The 19441-nt window shown below is 50.7% G+C and overlaps 1 protein-coding gene across 1 annotated transcript; it reads left to right on the top strand.

The window, feature by feature from the left end:
* Window positions 1–1013: 1013 nt before the first annotated feature.
* On the top strand, window positions 1014–19411 carry Get4 (guided entry of tail-anchored proteins factor 4). Its single transcript, XM_075974818.1, has 9 exons — window positions 1014–1251; window positions 11502–11580; window positions 11898–11979; window positions 12590–12739; window positions 14771–14909; window positions 16211–16351; window positions 16439–16514; window positions 16643–16715; window positions 18332–19411. The coding sequence occupies exons 1-9, from the start codon at window positions 1103–1105 to the stop codon at window positions 18418–18420; spliced, it is 978 nt and encodes a 325-aa protein (XP_075830933.1). The 5' UTR covers window positions 1014–1102; the 3' UTR covers window positions 18421–19411.
* The last annotated feature ends 30 nt before the right edge of the window (window positions 19412–19441 follow it).

Raw genomic sequence — 19441 nt, 5'->3', positions numbered from 1 at the left:
ATCTGTTGCCATGCTTCCAGAATACACAGGGGTGTTTGCATAAAATGCCCGTCTAACTGGCATAGAATCATGATAGTAAGGACGTTGAGGCAGGAGTTAAGGGCCAACTTGAGAAACTTTAGAGACCCGATTTCAAGGTAAATTGTAGCTCAGTGACTAAGCAAGAGTGGAGGTCCTGAATTTGATCTCCAGCACGCAAAATCATTTTTTTAAGGTTCTGTGTAATGTTCTATAACCTGAGTCTTAAAGGATGCTGTCAGATGATGACACTCACCGTGTCCAACACCCATCCTCCCAGTTCATCGTGCCTAGGCCTCCCCTTCCCTGCAGTGACCTGCTTCAACCACAATTTGGACTAGGTCTTCTTGGACTCTCTTGGTCTAGCCTGATCATACTGCCCAGTTCCTGATTTCGCTCAGGATGACTGCTGCTAGGAGGTGCACTCCCGTGCAGTTTTTTTTTTTTTTCTCGAGACAGGGTTTCTCTGTAGCTTTGGTGCCTGTAGACCAGGCTGGCCTAGACCTCAAGAGAGATCCGCCTACCTCTGCCTCCCAAGTGCTGGGATTAAAGGCGTGTGCCACTACCTTCCCGGGCAGGTAGGTTTAAAGCAGGTCAAATGTCCTAAAATGTGTCCACGTGCTCAGGGCAATTTCAGGGGCGCATTGCGGCGTCCTTTGGCCCAGTTTACGGGGCCTACGCGGCTGGTAACATTATACAGTGACCGCACGCATACACACCCCACACTCGACTGGAGTGTAGCCCCGTCCAAGACCTTGGTCCCGCCCGCTCTCGCGTGAATACTAGCACGTTTTTTCCGGGACGCTTTTTAGCTCGCGGACCCCACCCCGTCGTCCGCTTCTTCCCCGCCCATGCTAGCAAGGTCCTTTGCAGACCCGCCGGGGGGTGTGGCCTCGTGTGACACTGGAGGATCCCGCCAGACTCCGAGGCTCCGCCCCTGATCACGTGCGGACCACGGTGCGCCCGCCCTCACGAGGCTCCTCGCGGCCACCGTAGAGGGCGTGCGGTGGCCTCAGGGACGGAAGCCGGGAGGCGCCGCCGACCGCGCCTGCGACAGCGTCAGCTCTGCGCGGAGCGCCGGCCCATGGCGGCGGCGATGGCAGAGCAGGAGGGTGCCCGCAACGGCGCCCGCAACCGCGGTGGCGTCCAGCGCGTGGAGGGCAAGCTGCGTGCCAGCGTCGAGAAGGGCGACTACTACGAGGCGCACCAGATGTACCGGACCCTCTTCTTCAGGTGGGCGCGGGCGGTGGCTTGGCGCGGAGGCCCCGCCTCCGCTGCTGCTCATTGGCTGGTCTGTGGCGCCCCTCATCCTCATTGGCTCGCGAGGCTGCCTGTCGCGGGTCGGAGCGGGGGCGGCGGGCTTGGACTACTCGGCAGGGCCTCCTCTTCCCTACCTGGCTTCCCCCTCCTCCTCTCTCGGCCTCGCTTCTCAGGGTCCCTGCCTTCCTCGTTGCGCTGTCCTTTCCCCATCTTTCCTTCCCCTTCCCAGGTGTCCTTCCCCCGCCAACTTCTCTGGCCTCCCCTTCCCCGGGCCTCTCTACTCTCTCTTAGGCCTCCTCCCTCCTTATAGGCCTCTCTTCCCGCCATTCCTTCTTCCTAGCCCACCCTCTTTCTCGCCTGGCCTCCCCTTGTGTGTAGCCTCCCGTCGGTAATCAGGTCCTGTCCTCAGAGTAGTTTCTCCTTGTCCTCCTGTCTGTGGCCAGTGACTGGAGTGGCACAACCGGCTTAAGTGTGGTCATAGGCAGACATCGTGGGCCAGCCCGAGGCCATCTGCAGGGTTGATTCCAGGTTCCTGCCCCAGTGCTTCTGCCTGCTGACAATCCCCTCTTCGACCTTCATTCCTGACTGCGAGATCGCAACATTCCTGTGCCGTGTTCGTGGTGTGGGTTTAGCCTCTGCGCCCCTCAGACCTACTTTTTGTTTCACTCGGCTTTGTTTGTTTTAGGCTAGTTTTAGGTCTACAGTAAAAGGAGTGGAAAGTGCTCATTATTGTGTCTGCATAGCGGTACAATGTCAATTGCACATTTTGCCAGCTACCCGTCCCTGTCACTGTGGGACAACCTCCACAGTCATCCCCCTCCAGCTTGATCCTGGCATGGTGTTTTCTATGGGCTGGATGAAGCTGCCATGACAGCGTGCGACACCTTCCACAGTGGCCTCACTGCTTTGAAGCCCTGTGTGGGGCTGAAGACTCATATTAGTGCTCATGCTTGTTTACGTTTGAGGACAGTTCCCACTTTGTCCCCACGTGCCCAGAGTGAGCCTGGTAAAGGACTTGTGATCAAGGCCACATGTGGGAGTTTCCAAGTATTTCCTTCCATAACACTGCTCCGTCCAGTACCTTGGCAGGTGAGGGGTGAGCCCTGGCATCCTTAGTTTCAAAGACTTGACATTTGATTTATCTGCTGGGTGGCCTGGATTAGGAGCGGGGACTTTAGTCACCGACTGTCAGCTTAACAAAGATACAGTCCTCGCTCTAAATGCCGGTTATCTACAGGGCAGCCTTGTTGGGGAATTTTCTGTGTACTAAACCTGATGCTATAAATACAAACCAGTCTGGCTATATCTGGTTTCATCGCAGTGTCCAGAGTGTCTTTTTTTTTTTTTAACTCTAATTATATTGGGAAGGTACTTCCTTTATCATTTAGTTAAAAATCTATAGCCAGGCACAAGGCACCGTGCCCATGCATTTAATCACAGAAGAGGTGGGTGGGTCTCTGAATTCTAGGCCAGCCTGGTCTACCTGGTCTACAAAATAGTCAAGGCTATTATACAGAGAAACCCTGTCTCAGGGGGAAAAAATTTTTACACGTAGAAGTGACTACCTAATGATTGATACACTAACTGGTTTTAGTTTTTAATGTTTTTTGTGCTGCTGGGGATGGAACCCAGGACATCTCTCACGTTAGGCAAGGGCTCTACCTTTGAGATACACTACAGCCTTTTTTAACTTAGAATTTTGAGGCAGTGTGCCTTCAACTCTGTAGCCCAAGCAGGCCTAGACTTCTTGATCCTCCAGGCTCAGCTTCTTAAGTAGCTGGGATGACAGGCCTATGTCATCAGGCTAGCTGAATGGTTATTTTCCTCTGAGTTGAGCTGTGTCACTGGCCAGGATCAGGCAACTGGCCCAAGCAGTTCTTGAGAACAAAGGAACAAACACAGCTCTGGATTGCAGGAGTTCCTGTATGGAGCAGGCCAATCACTGCTATACTTCTGAAACATTGGGAATACATCCTGGTGTCTTACCCTTTTTTTTTTTTTTTTTTTTTTTTTTGGTTTTTGAAGACAGGCTTTTTGATTGGCCAGGAACTAACTTGCTCTGTAGACCAGGATTGCCTAGAACTCAGAACTCAGAGATCTGCCTGCCTCTGCCTCCCAAGTGTTGGGATTAAAGGCCTGGAGAGATGACTCAGTGGTGTAGAGTGGTTGCTGCCCTTCCAGTGGATCTCAGTTACAGGGGATCTGACACCCTTACACAAACATACATGTAGGCACGATACCAATTTACCTAACTAAAGTTGTGGGCCACCACCACCTGGTACCATTTTTTGATTAATCAACAAAAGTGGATCTTCCAGAATAAACTTGTTCTTGTTTTGAACCAGCCCCACCCACTGTGACTGAAAACATTCTTGTTAATTTAGTGTTATGCGACCAGAAAGAGTTCCCTTGGTCAAGGTGAACTAGGGATGATGATGGGCAAGTTCTGCCTCTTCATTGATTGAGGCCACATGCTATCAGCTTACAAGGAACCAGCCATCAAGAGCTTGGACTGGAGGGTAGTGGTCCAGAGACACAGCATTCCACTGGGGCCCAGTACTCGTTACAGAACTTAACTGGGGGGGGGGGGGGCTGGAGAAATGGCTCAGAGGTTAAGAGCACTGACTGCTGTTCTTCCAGAGGTCCTGAGTTCAATTCCCAGCAACCTCATGGTGGCTCACAACCATCTGTAATGAGATCTAGCGCCCTCTTCTGGTGTGTAGGCATACATGGAGGCAGGATATTGTATACATAATAAATAAATCTTTAAAAAAACAAACAGAACTTAACTGGGCCTCAGCTTCACTGAACCACTTGAGTATGAGGAAAACTGGGGACCCAGGGGTTCTTGTGCTGCTCCACATAGGCTCAGGGTCGTTCCATGGGGTAGGACTACCAGAGAGATGACATACTGCTCAAAGGCACTGGTTTATAAATCTATGTGTCATTGCAAACACATGTTAATATGTCAGGACACCTTGCAGGAGTCAACTGTCCCCTTGAGGGTCAGTCTTGGTGGCAGCCACACTTACCTGCTAAGCTAAGCCATCTCACCAGTCCTGGTTTTAGTATTTAAAGTGAGTATTTGCTTTAATATTTTACTTTGAAAGCTTGAAGATGGTGATGCTGAAGATGCCCATGGCCATGACCCCTGATTCCCTCTCCTGCTAGTATTCCCAGGCAGCTTGTTTGTTATTCAGCGCAGTTATTTTTACTTGGTTTTTGGTTCTGAACAGTGGTTGAGAGGCTCTCCATCTTTGTGGCTTTCTAGTTCTCTCAACAAAGTATTCTGAGTCTGATCCACATTTATAGCCTATTCTGTCCTTTGAATGTGTCACAACCCCATTTTAACCTCACCACTCATAGCCTTTGTGGGAGATGAAGAGCCAAACAGTCTACAGAAATTTGGCTTCGGAGACCTCAGTGCCTCTTGACCTAGCCATGGTCCTGTTGTGGCAGGCTACCTCGTCTCTCCAGATGTGTCCCCCAGGAGGAGGAATGAGCTTTGCAGGCCTGGTTGTTGCTATCTCAGAAAGTTGGAAGCTATTTGGCTTTCCTGGTGTGATAGCACCACCATGCATCCTCCAGGGCCCCAGTGTTGGTTGCTTTGTGTGGGTGAGGAGGCTTTTTACTTTCAGCCTGCCCAGTCCCCCATGATTTCCTACTTCCTGTCCTACAAAGTGGTAGTGTAATAGTATTCCTGGGGAGACATGAACATCACAGATAGGGAATGACAGACAAAAGTACAGATACCACCAAAGTCCAACTTGGTGAAGCAAAGAGCTGTATGAGGGTTGCCTACATGAATATGGGTGACGGGTTACTTACAGGAGCAGAAATGATGCAAAGACAGCTGAATCACCAAAGCTCACCCCAGTATGGGTGACCGTTGACAAAAGCTGGAAATATGGAGCACACTGCACAGCCTGTAGCCAGCTCACCAGGTTGGAGAATTCCCTTTCCAGGTCAGTTGGTCTGAGCCTCACAGGCAGCTGGGCTTGTCCAAGAGTTTCAACACTCCTTGCAGCTGTGGTTCTTGGGCCCAGTAAAGCCGGCGGGCGTTAGTCTTCCTGAAGCTATGGAGTTGTTTTCTTCCTGAGTTTGAGGAGCTTCCTGTAGGTTGGGAAGTTTCATCTCCCTGAGATGATCCCGTTGTTTCACCTCCTTTTGGCATCCTGTGTGTTAAGGAACTAGCTTCCTTGCAGGATGGAATCTGAGAGGAAAGTGCTCCGTAACAGGCTTTTCTGGGACCTTTTTGAATTCTTATAGCCCATAACCGTATTTGTCAAAGTCACATAAAGAAATGTTTAATAAGAAACCCTCCAGCGCATGTTATGCACACCACACCCCTGGGTCTGAGGCCACCAAGTCATGTATGTGTGTGCGGGTGAGCATGTTAGATGAGCACATTATCCCTCCTTTTGTGTTGTTAGGTGTGTGTTTGTGTGCCTGCACATTTGAAGGCCAAAGGTCCACTTTGGGGTTACTTCATCAGTTGCTTTCAACATTTTTCTTTGAGACAGAGTCTGTCATTGAACCTAGCACTCACTATTGCAGCTGACTGACATAGAGCAACCCCAGCACTGGAGTTACAAGTACACATAGCCACACCAGGGTTTTTGTTGGTTGTGGTAGTGGTGGTGTGTGTGTCTGGTGTATGTGTGTGTGTGTATACATATGTATATATGTGTGTGTATATGTGTTTGTGTGTGTGTGTATTTATTTTGTGTATGGGTGTTTTGTCTGAATGATGTTTGTACCACATGTGTGCCTGGTGCCCACAGAGGCCAGAAAAGGGTGTGAGGTCCCTGGAATTGGAGTTACAGGTGGCTCTGAGATGACATTTGATGCTGGAGATCAAACCCAGGTCCTCTGGAAAAGCAGCCAGTGCTCTTAATCCAAGCCATTTCTTTAGCCCCCACGTATGGATTTTATGTAGGTGCGGGAGACATGAACTCGGGTCTTCACACTTGCTTAGCATGCAGTTGGCTCATTGAGCCATTTCCCTAGCTCGTGGGCCAGCTTTTGTCCAGCTCTAGTTTCTTCTCTTTAGCCAATACTACATGAATCGTGTAGTCAGGCTAGCCTCTAACTCGTAACCAAAGATAATCTTGAACTTCTGCTCTTCCTGCCTCTACCTCCTAAGAGCCATGATACAGGTATGTACAGCCATACCCAGTTTTTGCAGTGCTGGAAATGCAACTTGGACCTCCATGCATGCCAAGCAAGCACTCTGCTGAGCTCTGTCCTTAGACACAGACACACATACACCCCATGCTGGGGTGACTCGTGACTCAGTGTGCCCAGCCTGTAAGAGCAGAATCAGCTGGAGTCCTGGCACAGACCTTCTTTTGTGAGTTAGATGGTTTCTGTGAGTCTCCTTGGGGCCGGCAGAGCTTGTTCCCTGCTGCGCAAAGCTACCTCTGTATGTAGAGGGTGATTTTAAGTGTCACACAGGGCCTGCCTTGTGCCTGGAGCTGAGTGCCAAGGAAGGCTGACTACCCTCATCTGTCCCATGGCCTTGGGGCACCCAGTCTGCATAGTCACCCAGGAGGAACACCCCCACACACCCCCACCCCACTCCAGGAATTTTGTGATGAGAAATTTGTTTTAATTGTTGCCTGGGACTTTTATCTTTACAAACTTCCCTTGACTTGGCAGCAGGTAATTCCAGTAAGGTAGGACATGGTCAGTGGGAGATTCAGATCTCAGGAATTTGGTGTGTTATTGAAGGACACTTCCTTTGGTCTCAGTGAGTGTTTCTCTTGATAAGCCTTAGACAGAAGGACTCGGGAGTCTGGTGTCCTGCACAAGCCACCCTAAACCAGTGACTCATGAAAAACAGTACCTGTGTAGTCTCTGTTGATGCTGATAGCAACATGAGGTTGTTTGCCTATGAGCACAGCATTTGAACAAGCATCTCTTCACTCAGTAGGGCACCAACAGACATTTTTTCAAGTCTAGATTAGTGAACTAGTGAGTTTATTGGGGTTACAAGAGTGTGAATGAGGGGATACTAAGGAACAGGGATGACCCAAAGACAGCAGCATCATTGGAAAGACCACCCCAGTATGGGCAGTGAGTGTATCCCTGGATTTCCAGCTGGATCTGCAGGCCACTTAGCTGATGAATATATCTTATTTATCTAGCGGTTGTTACTGTTTCTGCTGCCTTGTGCATCTTGGAAGTTGCAGATTTTTGAGACTTGTGATGCTTCTTTACTTCCTGAGTAAGAGTCTTTCTGATCCCCCTCTTCAGCAGTGCTTGCTGAGGCTTGGGGTGATTTTCCTTCATTTGTGCTTGAATGTTGTGCCGCTGTGCCACAACAGTCCGTCTGAGAAACTTGATCTGTTATGAGGCTCTAAACTACACCCCCACTGCAAAAAAGAAACTTCCCTTCGTGACCAGTTGAGGGGCAGCAGCAATAATCGGTGAGGAAAATACAAGTGTTTAATTTGACCTGCACAGTCTACCCACTTAACAAAGCAATAGCAGTTATTCTTCCCTCGGGACCTGTGGCCTTGTTGGCTATGGACTTTTGCCCATCTTCCCTGGCATGTTGGTACTGTAGTCTGAAGGGTCCATAACCTTTCAGATAGTCAGTAACAGTTATCCCCTACCAGCCTCAGTGCCTCCTGGCACTACAAAAGTCTTTGAATGGGGAGGGAACTTACATGTCCTGCAGCCAAAGCATGTGGTATCTTTAACAGTAGGTTCTAACATGTAACCTTTATTGTTTGTGGGGTCTCCCTGGCCAACAGTTTAACAGAGGCAGTTCACACCTGGCAGTGCAGTTTTCACCCAACGCCTGTACTGTTTCTGAGAGTGCCTTTCTCATCCAGTCAGACCGTCTTTGTTTAAGCTCCTTAATCTCTCTATCTCCTGTTCTACACATCCGCGAGATACTTAGAGGGTTAGCATTATGGAGGTTCACAGTTACCCGTTCCAAGTAAGTGTCCATGGTCTTGAGCAGCTACGAGGATCCTAAAAAGAGTTAGTAGCAAGCCTGGACCAGCAGGGAAGTTGTTGTGTCACAAGAGAAATGTTGGAGACAATAGTCCAGTACCATGGTTGGGGGACAGCACCCTATCTAGCTTCCAGAAGCCACAGGCATTTTTCCATGAACCATTAATGTCACCCTGGGTTGTTGCTGCCCCAGGACTGCTATGCGTCTTTGTTCCTGGTTTCTGCTGGGCAGGCTTACTGCTTGCCTTGGTTCAGGCCCAAGAGAGGTAGGAACTCCTGGCTTACCTCTGGACCTGGTTCCTCAGTTCTGACAGGTACCCTAAGTTACTTGCAGACCACTACTGCTGAAAGGAGCCCCAGTCTGAGCAGTCTTTATCCCAGTGTGCTGTGTGCTGGGGCAGTAACTGCCCAACCCTGTTACTGTACTGTTTTTGCAATGATGTTTGTGGATTGTTGCTCAGGTTTTAAAGCCTCTGAGAAGCTCATGAGCACAGCACTTGACTCTGTTAATGTTTTTGTTTGTTTTTTCTTTTTCAGCAATCCCAATTTAACACAGATCTTGCCACATTTGCCATTGAGTGGCCTAGGTACACCCTTTTCTTTCTTCCTTTCTTTTTCTATCATCGCTGCTCTCCCCTTTGCTGTTTTCTGAATCTGGTTTACATGTCAGTCTTTCAGATCTGCTAGAGCTTCTCCTACGTCATGAAGATCACGTCTCACCATAGGGCTAGCAAAGCCCATCCCAGTCCATGGTCCCTGCTCAGTCAACCTTGGTCTTGATTCTTCTGTGAACTTCTGACTTAGTGAACTGAGCATTGGGCAGTATTTCTCTCGTGTGCAGTGTCGTTAATGATGCCTGTTTTTCCTCTGCTCTCTTTCATTACCTGATATTTACGGGGACCTCAGCCAGCAATAACCAGGCAGCCCTCGAAGCTTTAGAAGCCAGTTCACCAGGGCTGATTTCTCTCCTGTCACCTAAGTTTGTGCGATCTTTGTCTCAAGGAGAGGCACATAATTATTTTACCTATTTTCTATGCTTGCAGTTCATTCAGATTGATCCCATTGCTCGCTGTGTTCTGCAGCAGCAGTGCAGCAGTGGATGTGACAGGCCCTTTGACTATGTGTTTTTAAGTCTTTCCCCATCAAACAGTTCAGATGCCAACTGCTCCCTTGTAGTTTCTTGGTGTATCACCCGATTCTGCGTTACCTTCTCGGTACAGTTCAGGCGCCAATGTACCAGACGTGAGTCGGGCAAGGTCCTGGAGATTGAATGACAAGGGTCATTCGCAAGGAGATTCAACCTTGGGGGGAAAATCCTTAAATACCTAGCTGCAGCACAAGGAATTCCCAGGAAATTGCCACACCCAAGATGGAGTAAACAATGCCCTACAGCTAATCACCAGGCCAGGCAGAGGGAGCACAGGAACAAACAGAATGTTTTAGCTGGCTGACCAGAAACTGTCCTCAAGATGAACTCCGGGAGCAGGGGTAGACCCATGGGCCCTACATCTTGGCTTGTCTGCTTGTTGAATCATGAACTTTTCCCTTTTAAAGGTTGGACTTGTGAGGTCTCTTCTGTAATTTCTACCATATTCTCTTCCTCCCCAATCTTAGTTTCTTCCCAGTCAAGTTTTTGGGTCTCACTCTCATCCTAACTTTTCTCTACTTTTCCTGCCAGGGGATAATGTGATGGGAAACATCATGTGTCTTTTCCCACAACAAAGGCTATGTACCTGATAGTGCAACTTGTTACCTTATGTGCTACATTCAAGGACTGAGGTAAAGTCTCTAGTCCATCAGTAGCTTGGGTAACATGCCCATGACATCCAATACCAAGTACAAGAAGATGGCCACCTGTTGATTCTGCCTAGGAATGCTCTCCTTTCAGAGAGCTTGGCCTTGGTTGCATGTCTTGTCACCTGTGGCCTGGAGCATGCACCCACCACTCCAAGAAGGAGTACTCCATTCCATCCCACACGGAGAAAGGAAAACAATGGATTGCCTCATAGATAGTCCATTCTTACACAGGTCACCAGTTGTGTGGTGTGACCCTTCCTGCAGAGACGTGAACAAATATCTATTCACTGCAAGCAGACCAAAGAAATGATTGAACCCACAGCCGGCTTACTAAGCCTTTGAGCTCATAGGGCTTACAGAACAATGGATGACTCAAAGATAGCTGCATCATTGGAGTTCCCTGCACAGCTTTCAGCTTGTGGGTGGGTCCATTCTCCCCACCAATTGTTACTGTTCATAAAGCCTTGGGGAGAGGCTATGTGAAGTTTGTTAAGTTTCAGGGCCTGACTACGCCATGTATGTTTACTTCTCTGGGGCTAAGGAGCTCCCTCCAGGAGGGATTACTGCAATTTGGAAGGAATTTACTACACAGCAGTAAAGTTACCTGCCGGGCTAGTGATGGGACCCCAAAATGCCTGGTAACTCTATGGGGCTACTGCTAACAAGGCCCAAGGGTAGTCAGTGACAGGTGACTTCCATCTTAACAGTGTTGCCTTTCATATGCTGGCTTTACCGTCACTGCAGCTTTTGGGTACCTGTGCCTCACCGAGGGTATCTGGAGGTTGGATACACCCCTAAGAGACATCCATTCTGGTGATGTCACATCATACCCCCAGACTTGATTTGAGTGTTGCCTGTACTATTAATGCTTTTGTATAGTCATCTTAAACTCTAGATTTGTCCATGTGGCCTTGGCTGTGTTCTTGGGTGATGGTGGGACACTCATCACACCTGCTGAGTATAAGGATGAGGGCGTCCACACCTGGGCCTGTACACAGGTTGTGTGGAGGGTGACGACTGAAGTTGGTAGAGTTGCTGTATTGTCGTTCTCTTCAGGGATCTAGCCTCAATTGTCTTCTACATGCAAATCAGTCCTTCTCTTTTAAGGTAGGCAGTGCCCATCTTCCCTGTCCCATCATGGAAGTTACATCTTAGTCTGCTCTGGCTTCTCCCTGGGTTATTTGTTGGACCTGGGGTGGAGGGTACCCTGCATGTTCAGGTGGGTGTATTGCTAATAGGGCCTGTATCCTCAGACCCTTCCCTATATCTGCTGTTCAGAGTAGCTGGCCAGGGCGGTATTACAGCACCCAGCATACTCAGAAGCAGTATTCTGTTAAGTTTTACCTTGGCATTTGTAGCAACCCCAGGCAGAGCTAGCTGGCACATAGAACACAATGCAAGCACCCCTTGTAGGCATCTGTATAGTGCATGGCTGGGTTTTTCTTCTTCCCTCTTTGCAGATACATGTCCCAAAGCAAACATGCAGAGGCCCGGGAGCTCATGTACTCAGGAGCATTGCTCTTCTTTAGTCATGGCCAGGTAAGTGCTGCCACCATGGGGAAAGGCCTGGGGGTGAGGGTGGGGTGTATCAAACTGTCCTGGGCTCTGACCACCAATGGCATAGGGTCCTAGTCTCCAGTTGCTGTAGGACCTTTGTGACTGGAGCTCTAGGCTTGGTTCTGGTTGCCAGTTGCCAATGACCCAGCTGTATTGCTCATTGGCAAGGCAGTATCCCTAGCTGTGTGTTTACAGGTTGCCATCTGCAGAGCCTGCAGCCCTCTGCTTTACCTCAACTCTTCTAAAGGACTAGGGGACCCTGTTGCTAACTGTGGTTTTGTATGTTGATTGTTCTGCAGCAGAACAGTGCGGCTGATTTGTCCATGCTGGTCCTTGAATCCCTGGAGAAGGCAGAGGTGGACGTAGCTGATGAGTTATTGGGTGAGGACTCCACACTGCGTGTTGAGTGTGCAGTAGCCTGTCAACACGGGCTTCTGTGACTGATCTTCTCCAGAGTCCCTTCACTGGTTCTAGTCCCACTTGGTGTGGGGGGAGGGGGTTGGTCTCTGCACTCCAGGACTGATTTTGTCATGGGGTGATCACACTGGCCATGCCCAGCTGAGCCCATGGGTACACACTACAGACCTGTTGGCAGCTAATCCCACTGAGCCAGTATGTGGCTGCTAGAGCCCTTCCTGTAAACTGCCCTGTGGCCTTCCTGCTGGTCCTCTGCTACCACAGAACTGCTTCCAAGCATGGCCAACCCACATCAACGTAGTCAGAAGGGCAGTGGGCAAGCCAACCAGAGGAGGCCCCAGACCTACAGTGCATGTGGGACACCCAGCAGCACTCTAATGGCTTTTGGACCTTTGTCGAAGTTATATAATGGGAGAGGGTAGTTGAGGAGGGCTGAGACAGGGTCTAACTCTTGTATCCCAGGCTAGTCTTAAACATACAGTACTCGCTAGCCTCTTCACAGAGTGCTAGATTTTTGTTGATGTGGGACACCTCACATGTGCCTTTGGTAAGGGTCCGATTGTGTCATTTGCAGAAAATCTGGCTAAAGTGTTCAGTTTGATGGATCCAAACTCCCCTGAGCGAGTAGCTTTTGTGTCCAGAGCCCTGAAGTGGTCCAGTGGAGGGTCTGGGAAGCTGGGCCATCCTCGGCTCCACCAGCTGCTGGCCCTAACGCTTTGGAAAGGTAGGCATGGGATCCCTACCTTCAGCCAGCAGCCGAATCCTCTGTGTACTTGCCTGCTGATAAGCTGGGAGAGGCCATGGGGAAAGCACATCAGCCTGTCTTTGAACCAGCTAGTCTAATATTTCTGCTTTGGTAGTAGACTGACTCTGGATGGACCCTCCACAGCTCATAAGGGACCCCTGGGGAGTGGTGCTGCTTCCTTTCCAATCTCTGTCCTGATTCTCTAACCTGGTCAGTCACACCACACACTCCTCTTCCCACAACCTCCCACTCCTCCTTCCTCAGTGAGCATCCACATCCCATCCCTTTGGTAACTCCCTGCTCTGTAGTTCTCTTAATGTTTATCTCAGTTTGGGGTGAGCTTTGGTTAGATTATTTTCCATGGAGTGGATTGCAGTTGTACCTGGTCTTGGCTCTTGAGTTGGCTTGGGCACAAGACACATGCTTGGTGAATGTCTGCTGGAACCTGAACAGCTCCTACCCAGTGGCATTCCTGGGAAACAGTGTGGAGCTGTACCCTGTGAGGGTGGCATTCTTGCTATAGCCCTCCTAATGGGTGGGCTGGGCCTAATGGAGCTTGGGTGAGAAGAGGCGTATTTAGAAGTACACAGTGACCTGTGGCACACACCCTCCTTTGTGCATCAGGCATCGCAGAGGTCTGAGCCAGAGGTATGTCATCCAAAGTTGAGTATAGACTAGTTCTGTGAGCAAGACTTGCTGCTGCGCCCCCTCTGGCTACAGCCATGGCAATCAGAGAGGGTGTACCTGACCCAGTTCTTAGAGTCCAGCAGCTGTCCACCCAGAGGTACACCCCCCATAGCAACTGTGCTGGGACAGAATTCCATATGTCCTATGGGCTTATGGTGTCTCCTCCTCCCTCCCTCCTGGGCACTGCACTCTGTCTTCACTCCAGAGGACAGTCAGGACTCTGGAGACTGAAAGATCAGGATCTTCAGGGAAACTCAGAGAAAACCTCCCAGAGCTCAGGAGTGCAGGTGCCATGTGTGCCTACTGTGTGCCTCAGAGTGCTGCCTTCCTCTGAGGGCTGTTCTGTCCTCCGGCTGAGAGCAAGCTGCCTGTCACCTGTGGCCCAGGCCTTCACACAGTACATGCCTGATACATGGTCTGGAAACAGTCTGCACGATGGGGCTGCCAGCAGGGATTCTCAGATCCACTCAGCAGCAACGTCTGAGAGAGGTTGTAGGGGCTGTGTCCCCTGGGAATGGGTGAGGTACTGAGCCCAGGCCACAGCTATCCCAGGGATCATGGCTACCTGGGGAAGGGGTTTGGGGGCTCCCAAATACTTGCTTCAAGACTAAGTTGCCCAGGCTAGTCTACTATTCACTTCCCAGAGTGCCCTGCCCCGCGGGTGTTTGCTAGACAGGAGCAGGCTGGGAATGAGGGTCTACGTTAATACTGCTTGCTCTCTTGCTCTCAGATACCCAAAAGTCCTAGGCAGAAAAGGCCTTTGTGGGTGGGTTATGGGCTGGGGGACCCCAGTTGTTGGTGTTGAGAGGCTCCTTTCCTCCTTTCTGTTAAGGCTCTAGGAGCAGAAGGAATCCCAGGTTCCTCCTTGATCTTACTCAGGATTCCCAGCATTCTCTGCTGTTAGGTCTTAGGGTTTAACATAGCAGACACTGATGTGCTTCACTATGTGCCAAGGAGCCTCCCTTAGCCAGGGCCCTCTGAGTAGTTAGTAGTAGTTACAGAAGAAGTAACTTGCTGTGGACCCAGCTCACATGCACACAAGGGTTGGGCAGACCTAGCAGTTTGACACACTTAGAACAGGGAGAAGGGAAGCTGGGTGCCCGTTGAGCTGTTTGGTGTTGAGTCTCTGAGCACAAGGAAGCTGGTAACCGGCAGGCGTGAGCAGCTGTGCAGACAGATAGCTTGTTCCAGGGTTAGTGGCCTAGAAAAGGCAGCAGGTGTGCCCAGGGCAAATGGGTTGGACCAGGGAAGGAGGGGAGGAGTGGGTGGCTCTGTGCACCCCGTGCTCACACGTGCCCATCTGCAGATTCTTTCCCTTCACAGAACAAAACTACTGTGAGTCTCGGTATCACTTCCTGCACTCCACTGACGGTGAGGGCTGTGCCAACATGCTGGTTGAGTACTCCACCGCCCGAGGCTTCAGAAGTGAAGTGGACATGTTCGTGGCCCAGGCTGTGCTACAGTAAGTGCTCATGAGGACTTTGTGGGGCCTTTGTGCAGCTCCCAGCCTGGAGCAGAGATAACCCTGAGTAGGCTGCCTTGTCCTTAGACTGCAGTGCTGGAGGGAGAACCTTAGGCCCAAGGCTGTCTTTTCAGATAACACAGTGTCCACAGTTGGACTCTGCAACCACCCTGCCTAGGAGTCTGCAGCTTGTGTTTGCCCTCGAGGATTGAGGCATGGCCACAGCTTATAGGGCAGTTTGTCCCCACCTGCCCAAATCAGGAAGGCACTGCACTTGTTTTTCAGACGGGTATTTTAAATTACAGATTTATTTATTGACTTAGTGTGTGCAGAGAAGGTATTTGCAGGGACACACATGCTGTGATGTGCATGTGGAAATGTGAGAGGGAGCTCGCTGGAGTCCTCTCCCTCCACCATATTGGTCCTAGGATTGAACTCATCGTGCTTGATGACAAGCGCCTTACCTCCTGAGCCATCTGTCTACTTCTTCAGGCCTCACCCTCCCCTTCTCAAGGAACAGTGCTCACCTGTGGTCATCCACAAAAGTGCTGTGTTGTGCACATGGTGGCAGGAGGGTCTGCTGTGGGGACCCAGAGCACTATATTTACTTTTGAGACAAGTTTGTTCTGACTGTAAAGCCCTGGCTGATCGCAGACCTAGAGCAGTTGTCCTGCTCCAGCCTTGCGAGTGCTGGAACTACAGACCTACACCGCCATGGCCAGTTGTTGTGGTTTGTACAAAGGGACTGTGTAACATCTCCAGCTCGCCAGCCTGACTCTGGGCGTGCGTGCACTGCAGCTGTTGTCTCCCCACTCAAGTACTGGGGACCATGTTTTTCTTGATGGATTTGGGACCACTGGGGTAACATCCTGGGCAGAGGCTAAGTCTGCCTAGAGCCCAGCACAGCATCGGGGTCAGTTTCCTACTCAGCCCCCTGCACCATGTGCTCCTCTGACAGATGCAGGCAGATGGAGAGAAAGCAGAGGCCATGGTTGAGGAATGAGTATCCATTTCGCCCCCATCTTCTAGCTCTGTTGACCTTCAAAGCTGTTTTCCTTCTGAGACTTAATCCCTTCACCAGTGTGTGGAAGGTTCTGTACACTGTGAGAGGCAGCCACCAGGACTCACCCTGGCCTCCCAAGTGTTCTGCACCCCGTTAGGCCTGTGGAGACACCAGACATCCAGATAGCACGGGTGCTACTGTCAGGCGAGGTCTTGGTGTTGTATTGGCCACTTGTGGGCATCTGTGGAAACCCGAGTCTGCCTGTGGGATTTCACTCATTAGATATTCTTGCATGCAGGTTTCTCTGTTTGAAAAACAAGAACAGTGCACTGGTGGTCTTTACAACGTACACACAGAAGCACCCATCCATTGAGGATGGGCCACCCTTCGTTCAACCCCTGCTCAATTTCATCTGGTTTCTGCTGCTGGCTGTGGACGGGTGAGTGATCTGGGCGGGTGCTGGGTGCTGGTGTATGTCTGCGCAGCCACAGGTCTCACCGGGAGTCATCCTTGATTCTTACTGCAGTGGCAAGCTGGCTGTGTTCACAGTGCTGTGCGAGCAGTATCAGCCGTCCCTGCGGAGAGACCCCATGTACAACGAGGTGAGGCTCTTGCACTTGGCTGAGGCTCCCCACCTGGGCAGCAGCCTGGAGGAGGGAGCAGAGCGGGCAGCCCCAGCTGGGCCCTGTGGTTGGGTTCACCTGCTGACCTACTGCCCTGCTTCTTGCAGTACCTCGACAGGATTGGACAGCTCTTCTTCGGTGTGCCGCCAAAGCAGACATCCTCCTATGGAGGCTTGCTAGGTGAGCTGTGTGTTCTGGTCCTGGACAGGTGGCTCCCTCCCCTAAGTCCTTTCCAACCTATTGTTGAAGTCTGTGCTCAGGTTGTCCACTGAGCACCGCTTGATGGGTCTGAACTCCAAATATGAGCACCTCCCCACCAAGGCAGGGCAGGGTCAGGGTAGTGTGGTCCTCTGGGCATTTTAAGTGTCCACTTTTCTTTTTCTGGTGCTGAATGGAGACTCAGGGAGGTCTTGCACACACAAGACAAGTTTTTTACCACTGACCTGCATCTCCTCCCCTTCTGTGTTCATGTTCTAAGTAGTAAATCTCACTTCAACGTTCAGAATTCTATCTCTGCTGCTGCTGGCAGGTGACTCTACAGTCATCGTGCATGGCACGAGCTGTACTGTGCCATTATCTGCTGGAGTGTGGATCTTCTGTGCACGCGGTGTGAAGACACACCCTGTGTTGTGGAGTGGAAGGAAGTACAGCTGGGTGTGACCATGAACAAGTCCACGTGTGCTCTCTGGGCACAGGCTGTGTCCTAGTGACTTGGTGTAGTCTGTGACAGTATTTCTCTAGTTTATTGTTTGTTGTTGATGGTTTGTTTTTTGAAACAGGATCTCATTATATAGTTCCGACTGGCCTTGAACTCAGATCTTATCTCAGCCTCCTGGATGCTGGGATTAAAGCCAAGTCACACTGCCTACCTGTTGTTGATGCTTGTTTGAGACAAGGTCACTACCTGTAACTCGTATTAGCTTTAAACTCACTCCTAAGTGCTGAGATCTTGGTGTAAGCCTACACTCCTAGCTTTTTGTAGATGTTTTTTCTCTCTTGAGCCTGCTGCCTGTGGGTGGAGTGTGAGCAGGGCTCAACTGTCGCCAGTCTGAGCCTCAGGGTCCTGAGCATTGCTGAGGGATTGGCATTCCCGGAAACATTTGTACATATCTCAGTTTGGAGTAGCAGTCCAGGGTTGTTAGGATATTTACTTGTCTATCCCACAGAGTTTTGGAGCCATCAAGTCCCCTTTCCCCCAGAAATACCACCAGGATACCCAAGGGGCCACAGGGAAATGCAGGCAGAAGAGCATCTATATCCTTGCAGAACACCCACCCAGTCTCTCACTCTCAGGGATAGAGGACTCTTAGGGTTACAGATACGTGGTCAGTGTGAGTCTGTGCGTTTGAGATGCGCACACAGGAGGTGGGTGTAAGGTATCTCAGATGTGGCCTTGAGGCTCTGGTTTGCCTGCTGTGCAGATTCTCTAGTAGTCATGGGACTTGAGCTGTTCCTTCATGGCTTCCAGACTCCTCTGCTGGTGGAGGTTTGGGGTTTGTCTTGCCCCGTCCCTAGTCATCAGGAACATTCCTAGTGTGACCTCCAAGAGCTGTAGCCAGCTGGGCCTCTGGGCTTTGTTTTCCTGCAAAGCATGGCGACCTGGGCATCAAGCTCCCCTGGGAAGGTAGGACTTCCAGAACAGCACTGTTTCTGGGTATTGACAAGTGGCTGGGTGTGTCTTGTCTAGGCAACCTACTTGAATGTGGTGACCTGGGTAGTGGGTTCCCTGGGGAGGTCAGGCCTCCAGGACAGCACTGCTTCCGCATTAATCATCACTGGCCGGTGTCTCCCTCTAGGGAACTTGCTGAGCAGCCTCATGGGCTCCTCAGAGCAGGAGGAGGGGGAAGAGAGCCAGGATGACAGCAGCCCCATCGAGCTGGACTGAAGCTGCCTGGCCAGCATGGAGATGCCCATGGCCGGCACCACTGGGATGGATTCAGTGCCAGGCTGGGCACGAGGCCCCTTACCAGTGGGCTCCTGCTCCGCAGCTGGAGGGGCCACCTGTGCAGAGTCTGTCCCTATTTATGTATGGTGGCTGAGGGCTGTGTGGCCAGGACCAAGAGCAAGGCCCAGCTCCTGCTGGCCAACCGTGTTCCTTCAGATCACCCACAATAAAGCGCAGGCCTTGCTGCAGCACCCCGCTGCCATCCTTGTCTCTGGTTCCTTGGGGAGGGCTGCAGGGTGACAGGCAGCCTGGCGTCAGCGACTGGTATCCCTTCTCCTGTGTCCAGTGCAGCCGTGGCATACTGGAGGAATGGTGGCCACTGCTGTGAGCCAGGCAGATCCTGAGTCCTGAGGATGAGATCGGGTTTCTTGTTTGTTTGAATTTTGTTTGGACACAGAGTCGTTTTGCAATCATGGTGAGCTTCCCAGCATCAGAGCACATGTGCTGTGGTGGGCAGACTCCTTGGAGGTCGCAAGCAGCTGGCCAGGGCCATGTCCCGTGATCTGTAGGGCTTTGGCCCCTGCTGTAGTCTGTGGGCTTGTCTATTCAAGCCGCAGCTCTGCTGGTCCCCATGAGCCCCACACCGCTGCTCTGGAGATGTTTTAAAGGTGCCGTAGACTTTCATGTCCTCCATGTTGCAGTATTTATTTTTACTGGGTGAGGAATTTTTCAACCTGATGTTTTAGGACTTAACCAAATAACCAGTCCAGGAATGAGCAACCCCATCCATTACCACAGATAATATCCACGCTACCAATCTGATTATAAAGGGAGACACTTTATTTTTTCACAATTAAAATAGAGTTGTAGATTAATACATCTCTATCTTGCATGGGAAGGAGGGAAATATGCGTTATTTACTGTAAAAAAATGGAATTTAAAGGAAGGCTTGTGTCACCTGTTGACTATAAATAAATCCTTTCTACTGGGCTTTGCAGTAGTCCTTTCTGGGTGAGCTCTG

The sequence above is a fragment of the Microtus pennsylvanicus genome, chromosome 1 (assembly GCF_037038515.1).
Source record: "Microtus pennsylvanicus isolate mMicPen1 chromosome 1, mMicPen1.hap1, whole genome shotgun sequence".
In the NCBI taxonomy this organism is placed as follows: Eukaryota; Metazoa; Chordata; class Mammalia; order Rodentia; family Cricetidae; genus Microtus; species Microtus pennsylvanicus.
Note: the sequence above shows the minus strand (reverse complement) of the source record. Positions and strands in the feature narration are given on the sequence as shown.

Excerpts from the sequence above, each read along its gene's own strand:
- Get4 (XM_075974818.1), top strand. The coding sequence starts at position 1,103 with ATGGCGGCGGCGATGGCAGAGCAGGAGGGTGCCCGCAACGGCGCCCGC. Across the intron at positions 12,740-14,770 it reads GGCCCTAACGCTTTGGAAAG|AACAAAACTACTGTGAGTCT; the intron begins GTAGGCATGGGA and ends TTCCCTTCACAG. Across the intron at positions 14,910-16,210 it reads GTGGCCCAGGCTGTGCTACA|GTTTCTCTGTTTGAAAAACA; the intron begins GTAAGTGCTCAT and ends TCTTGCATGCAG.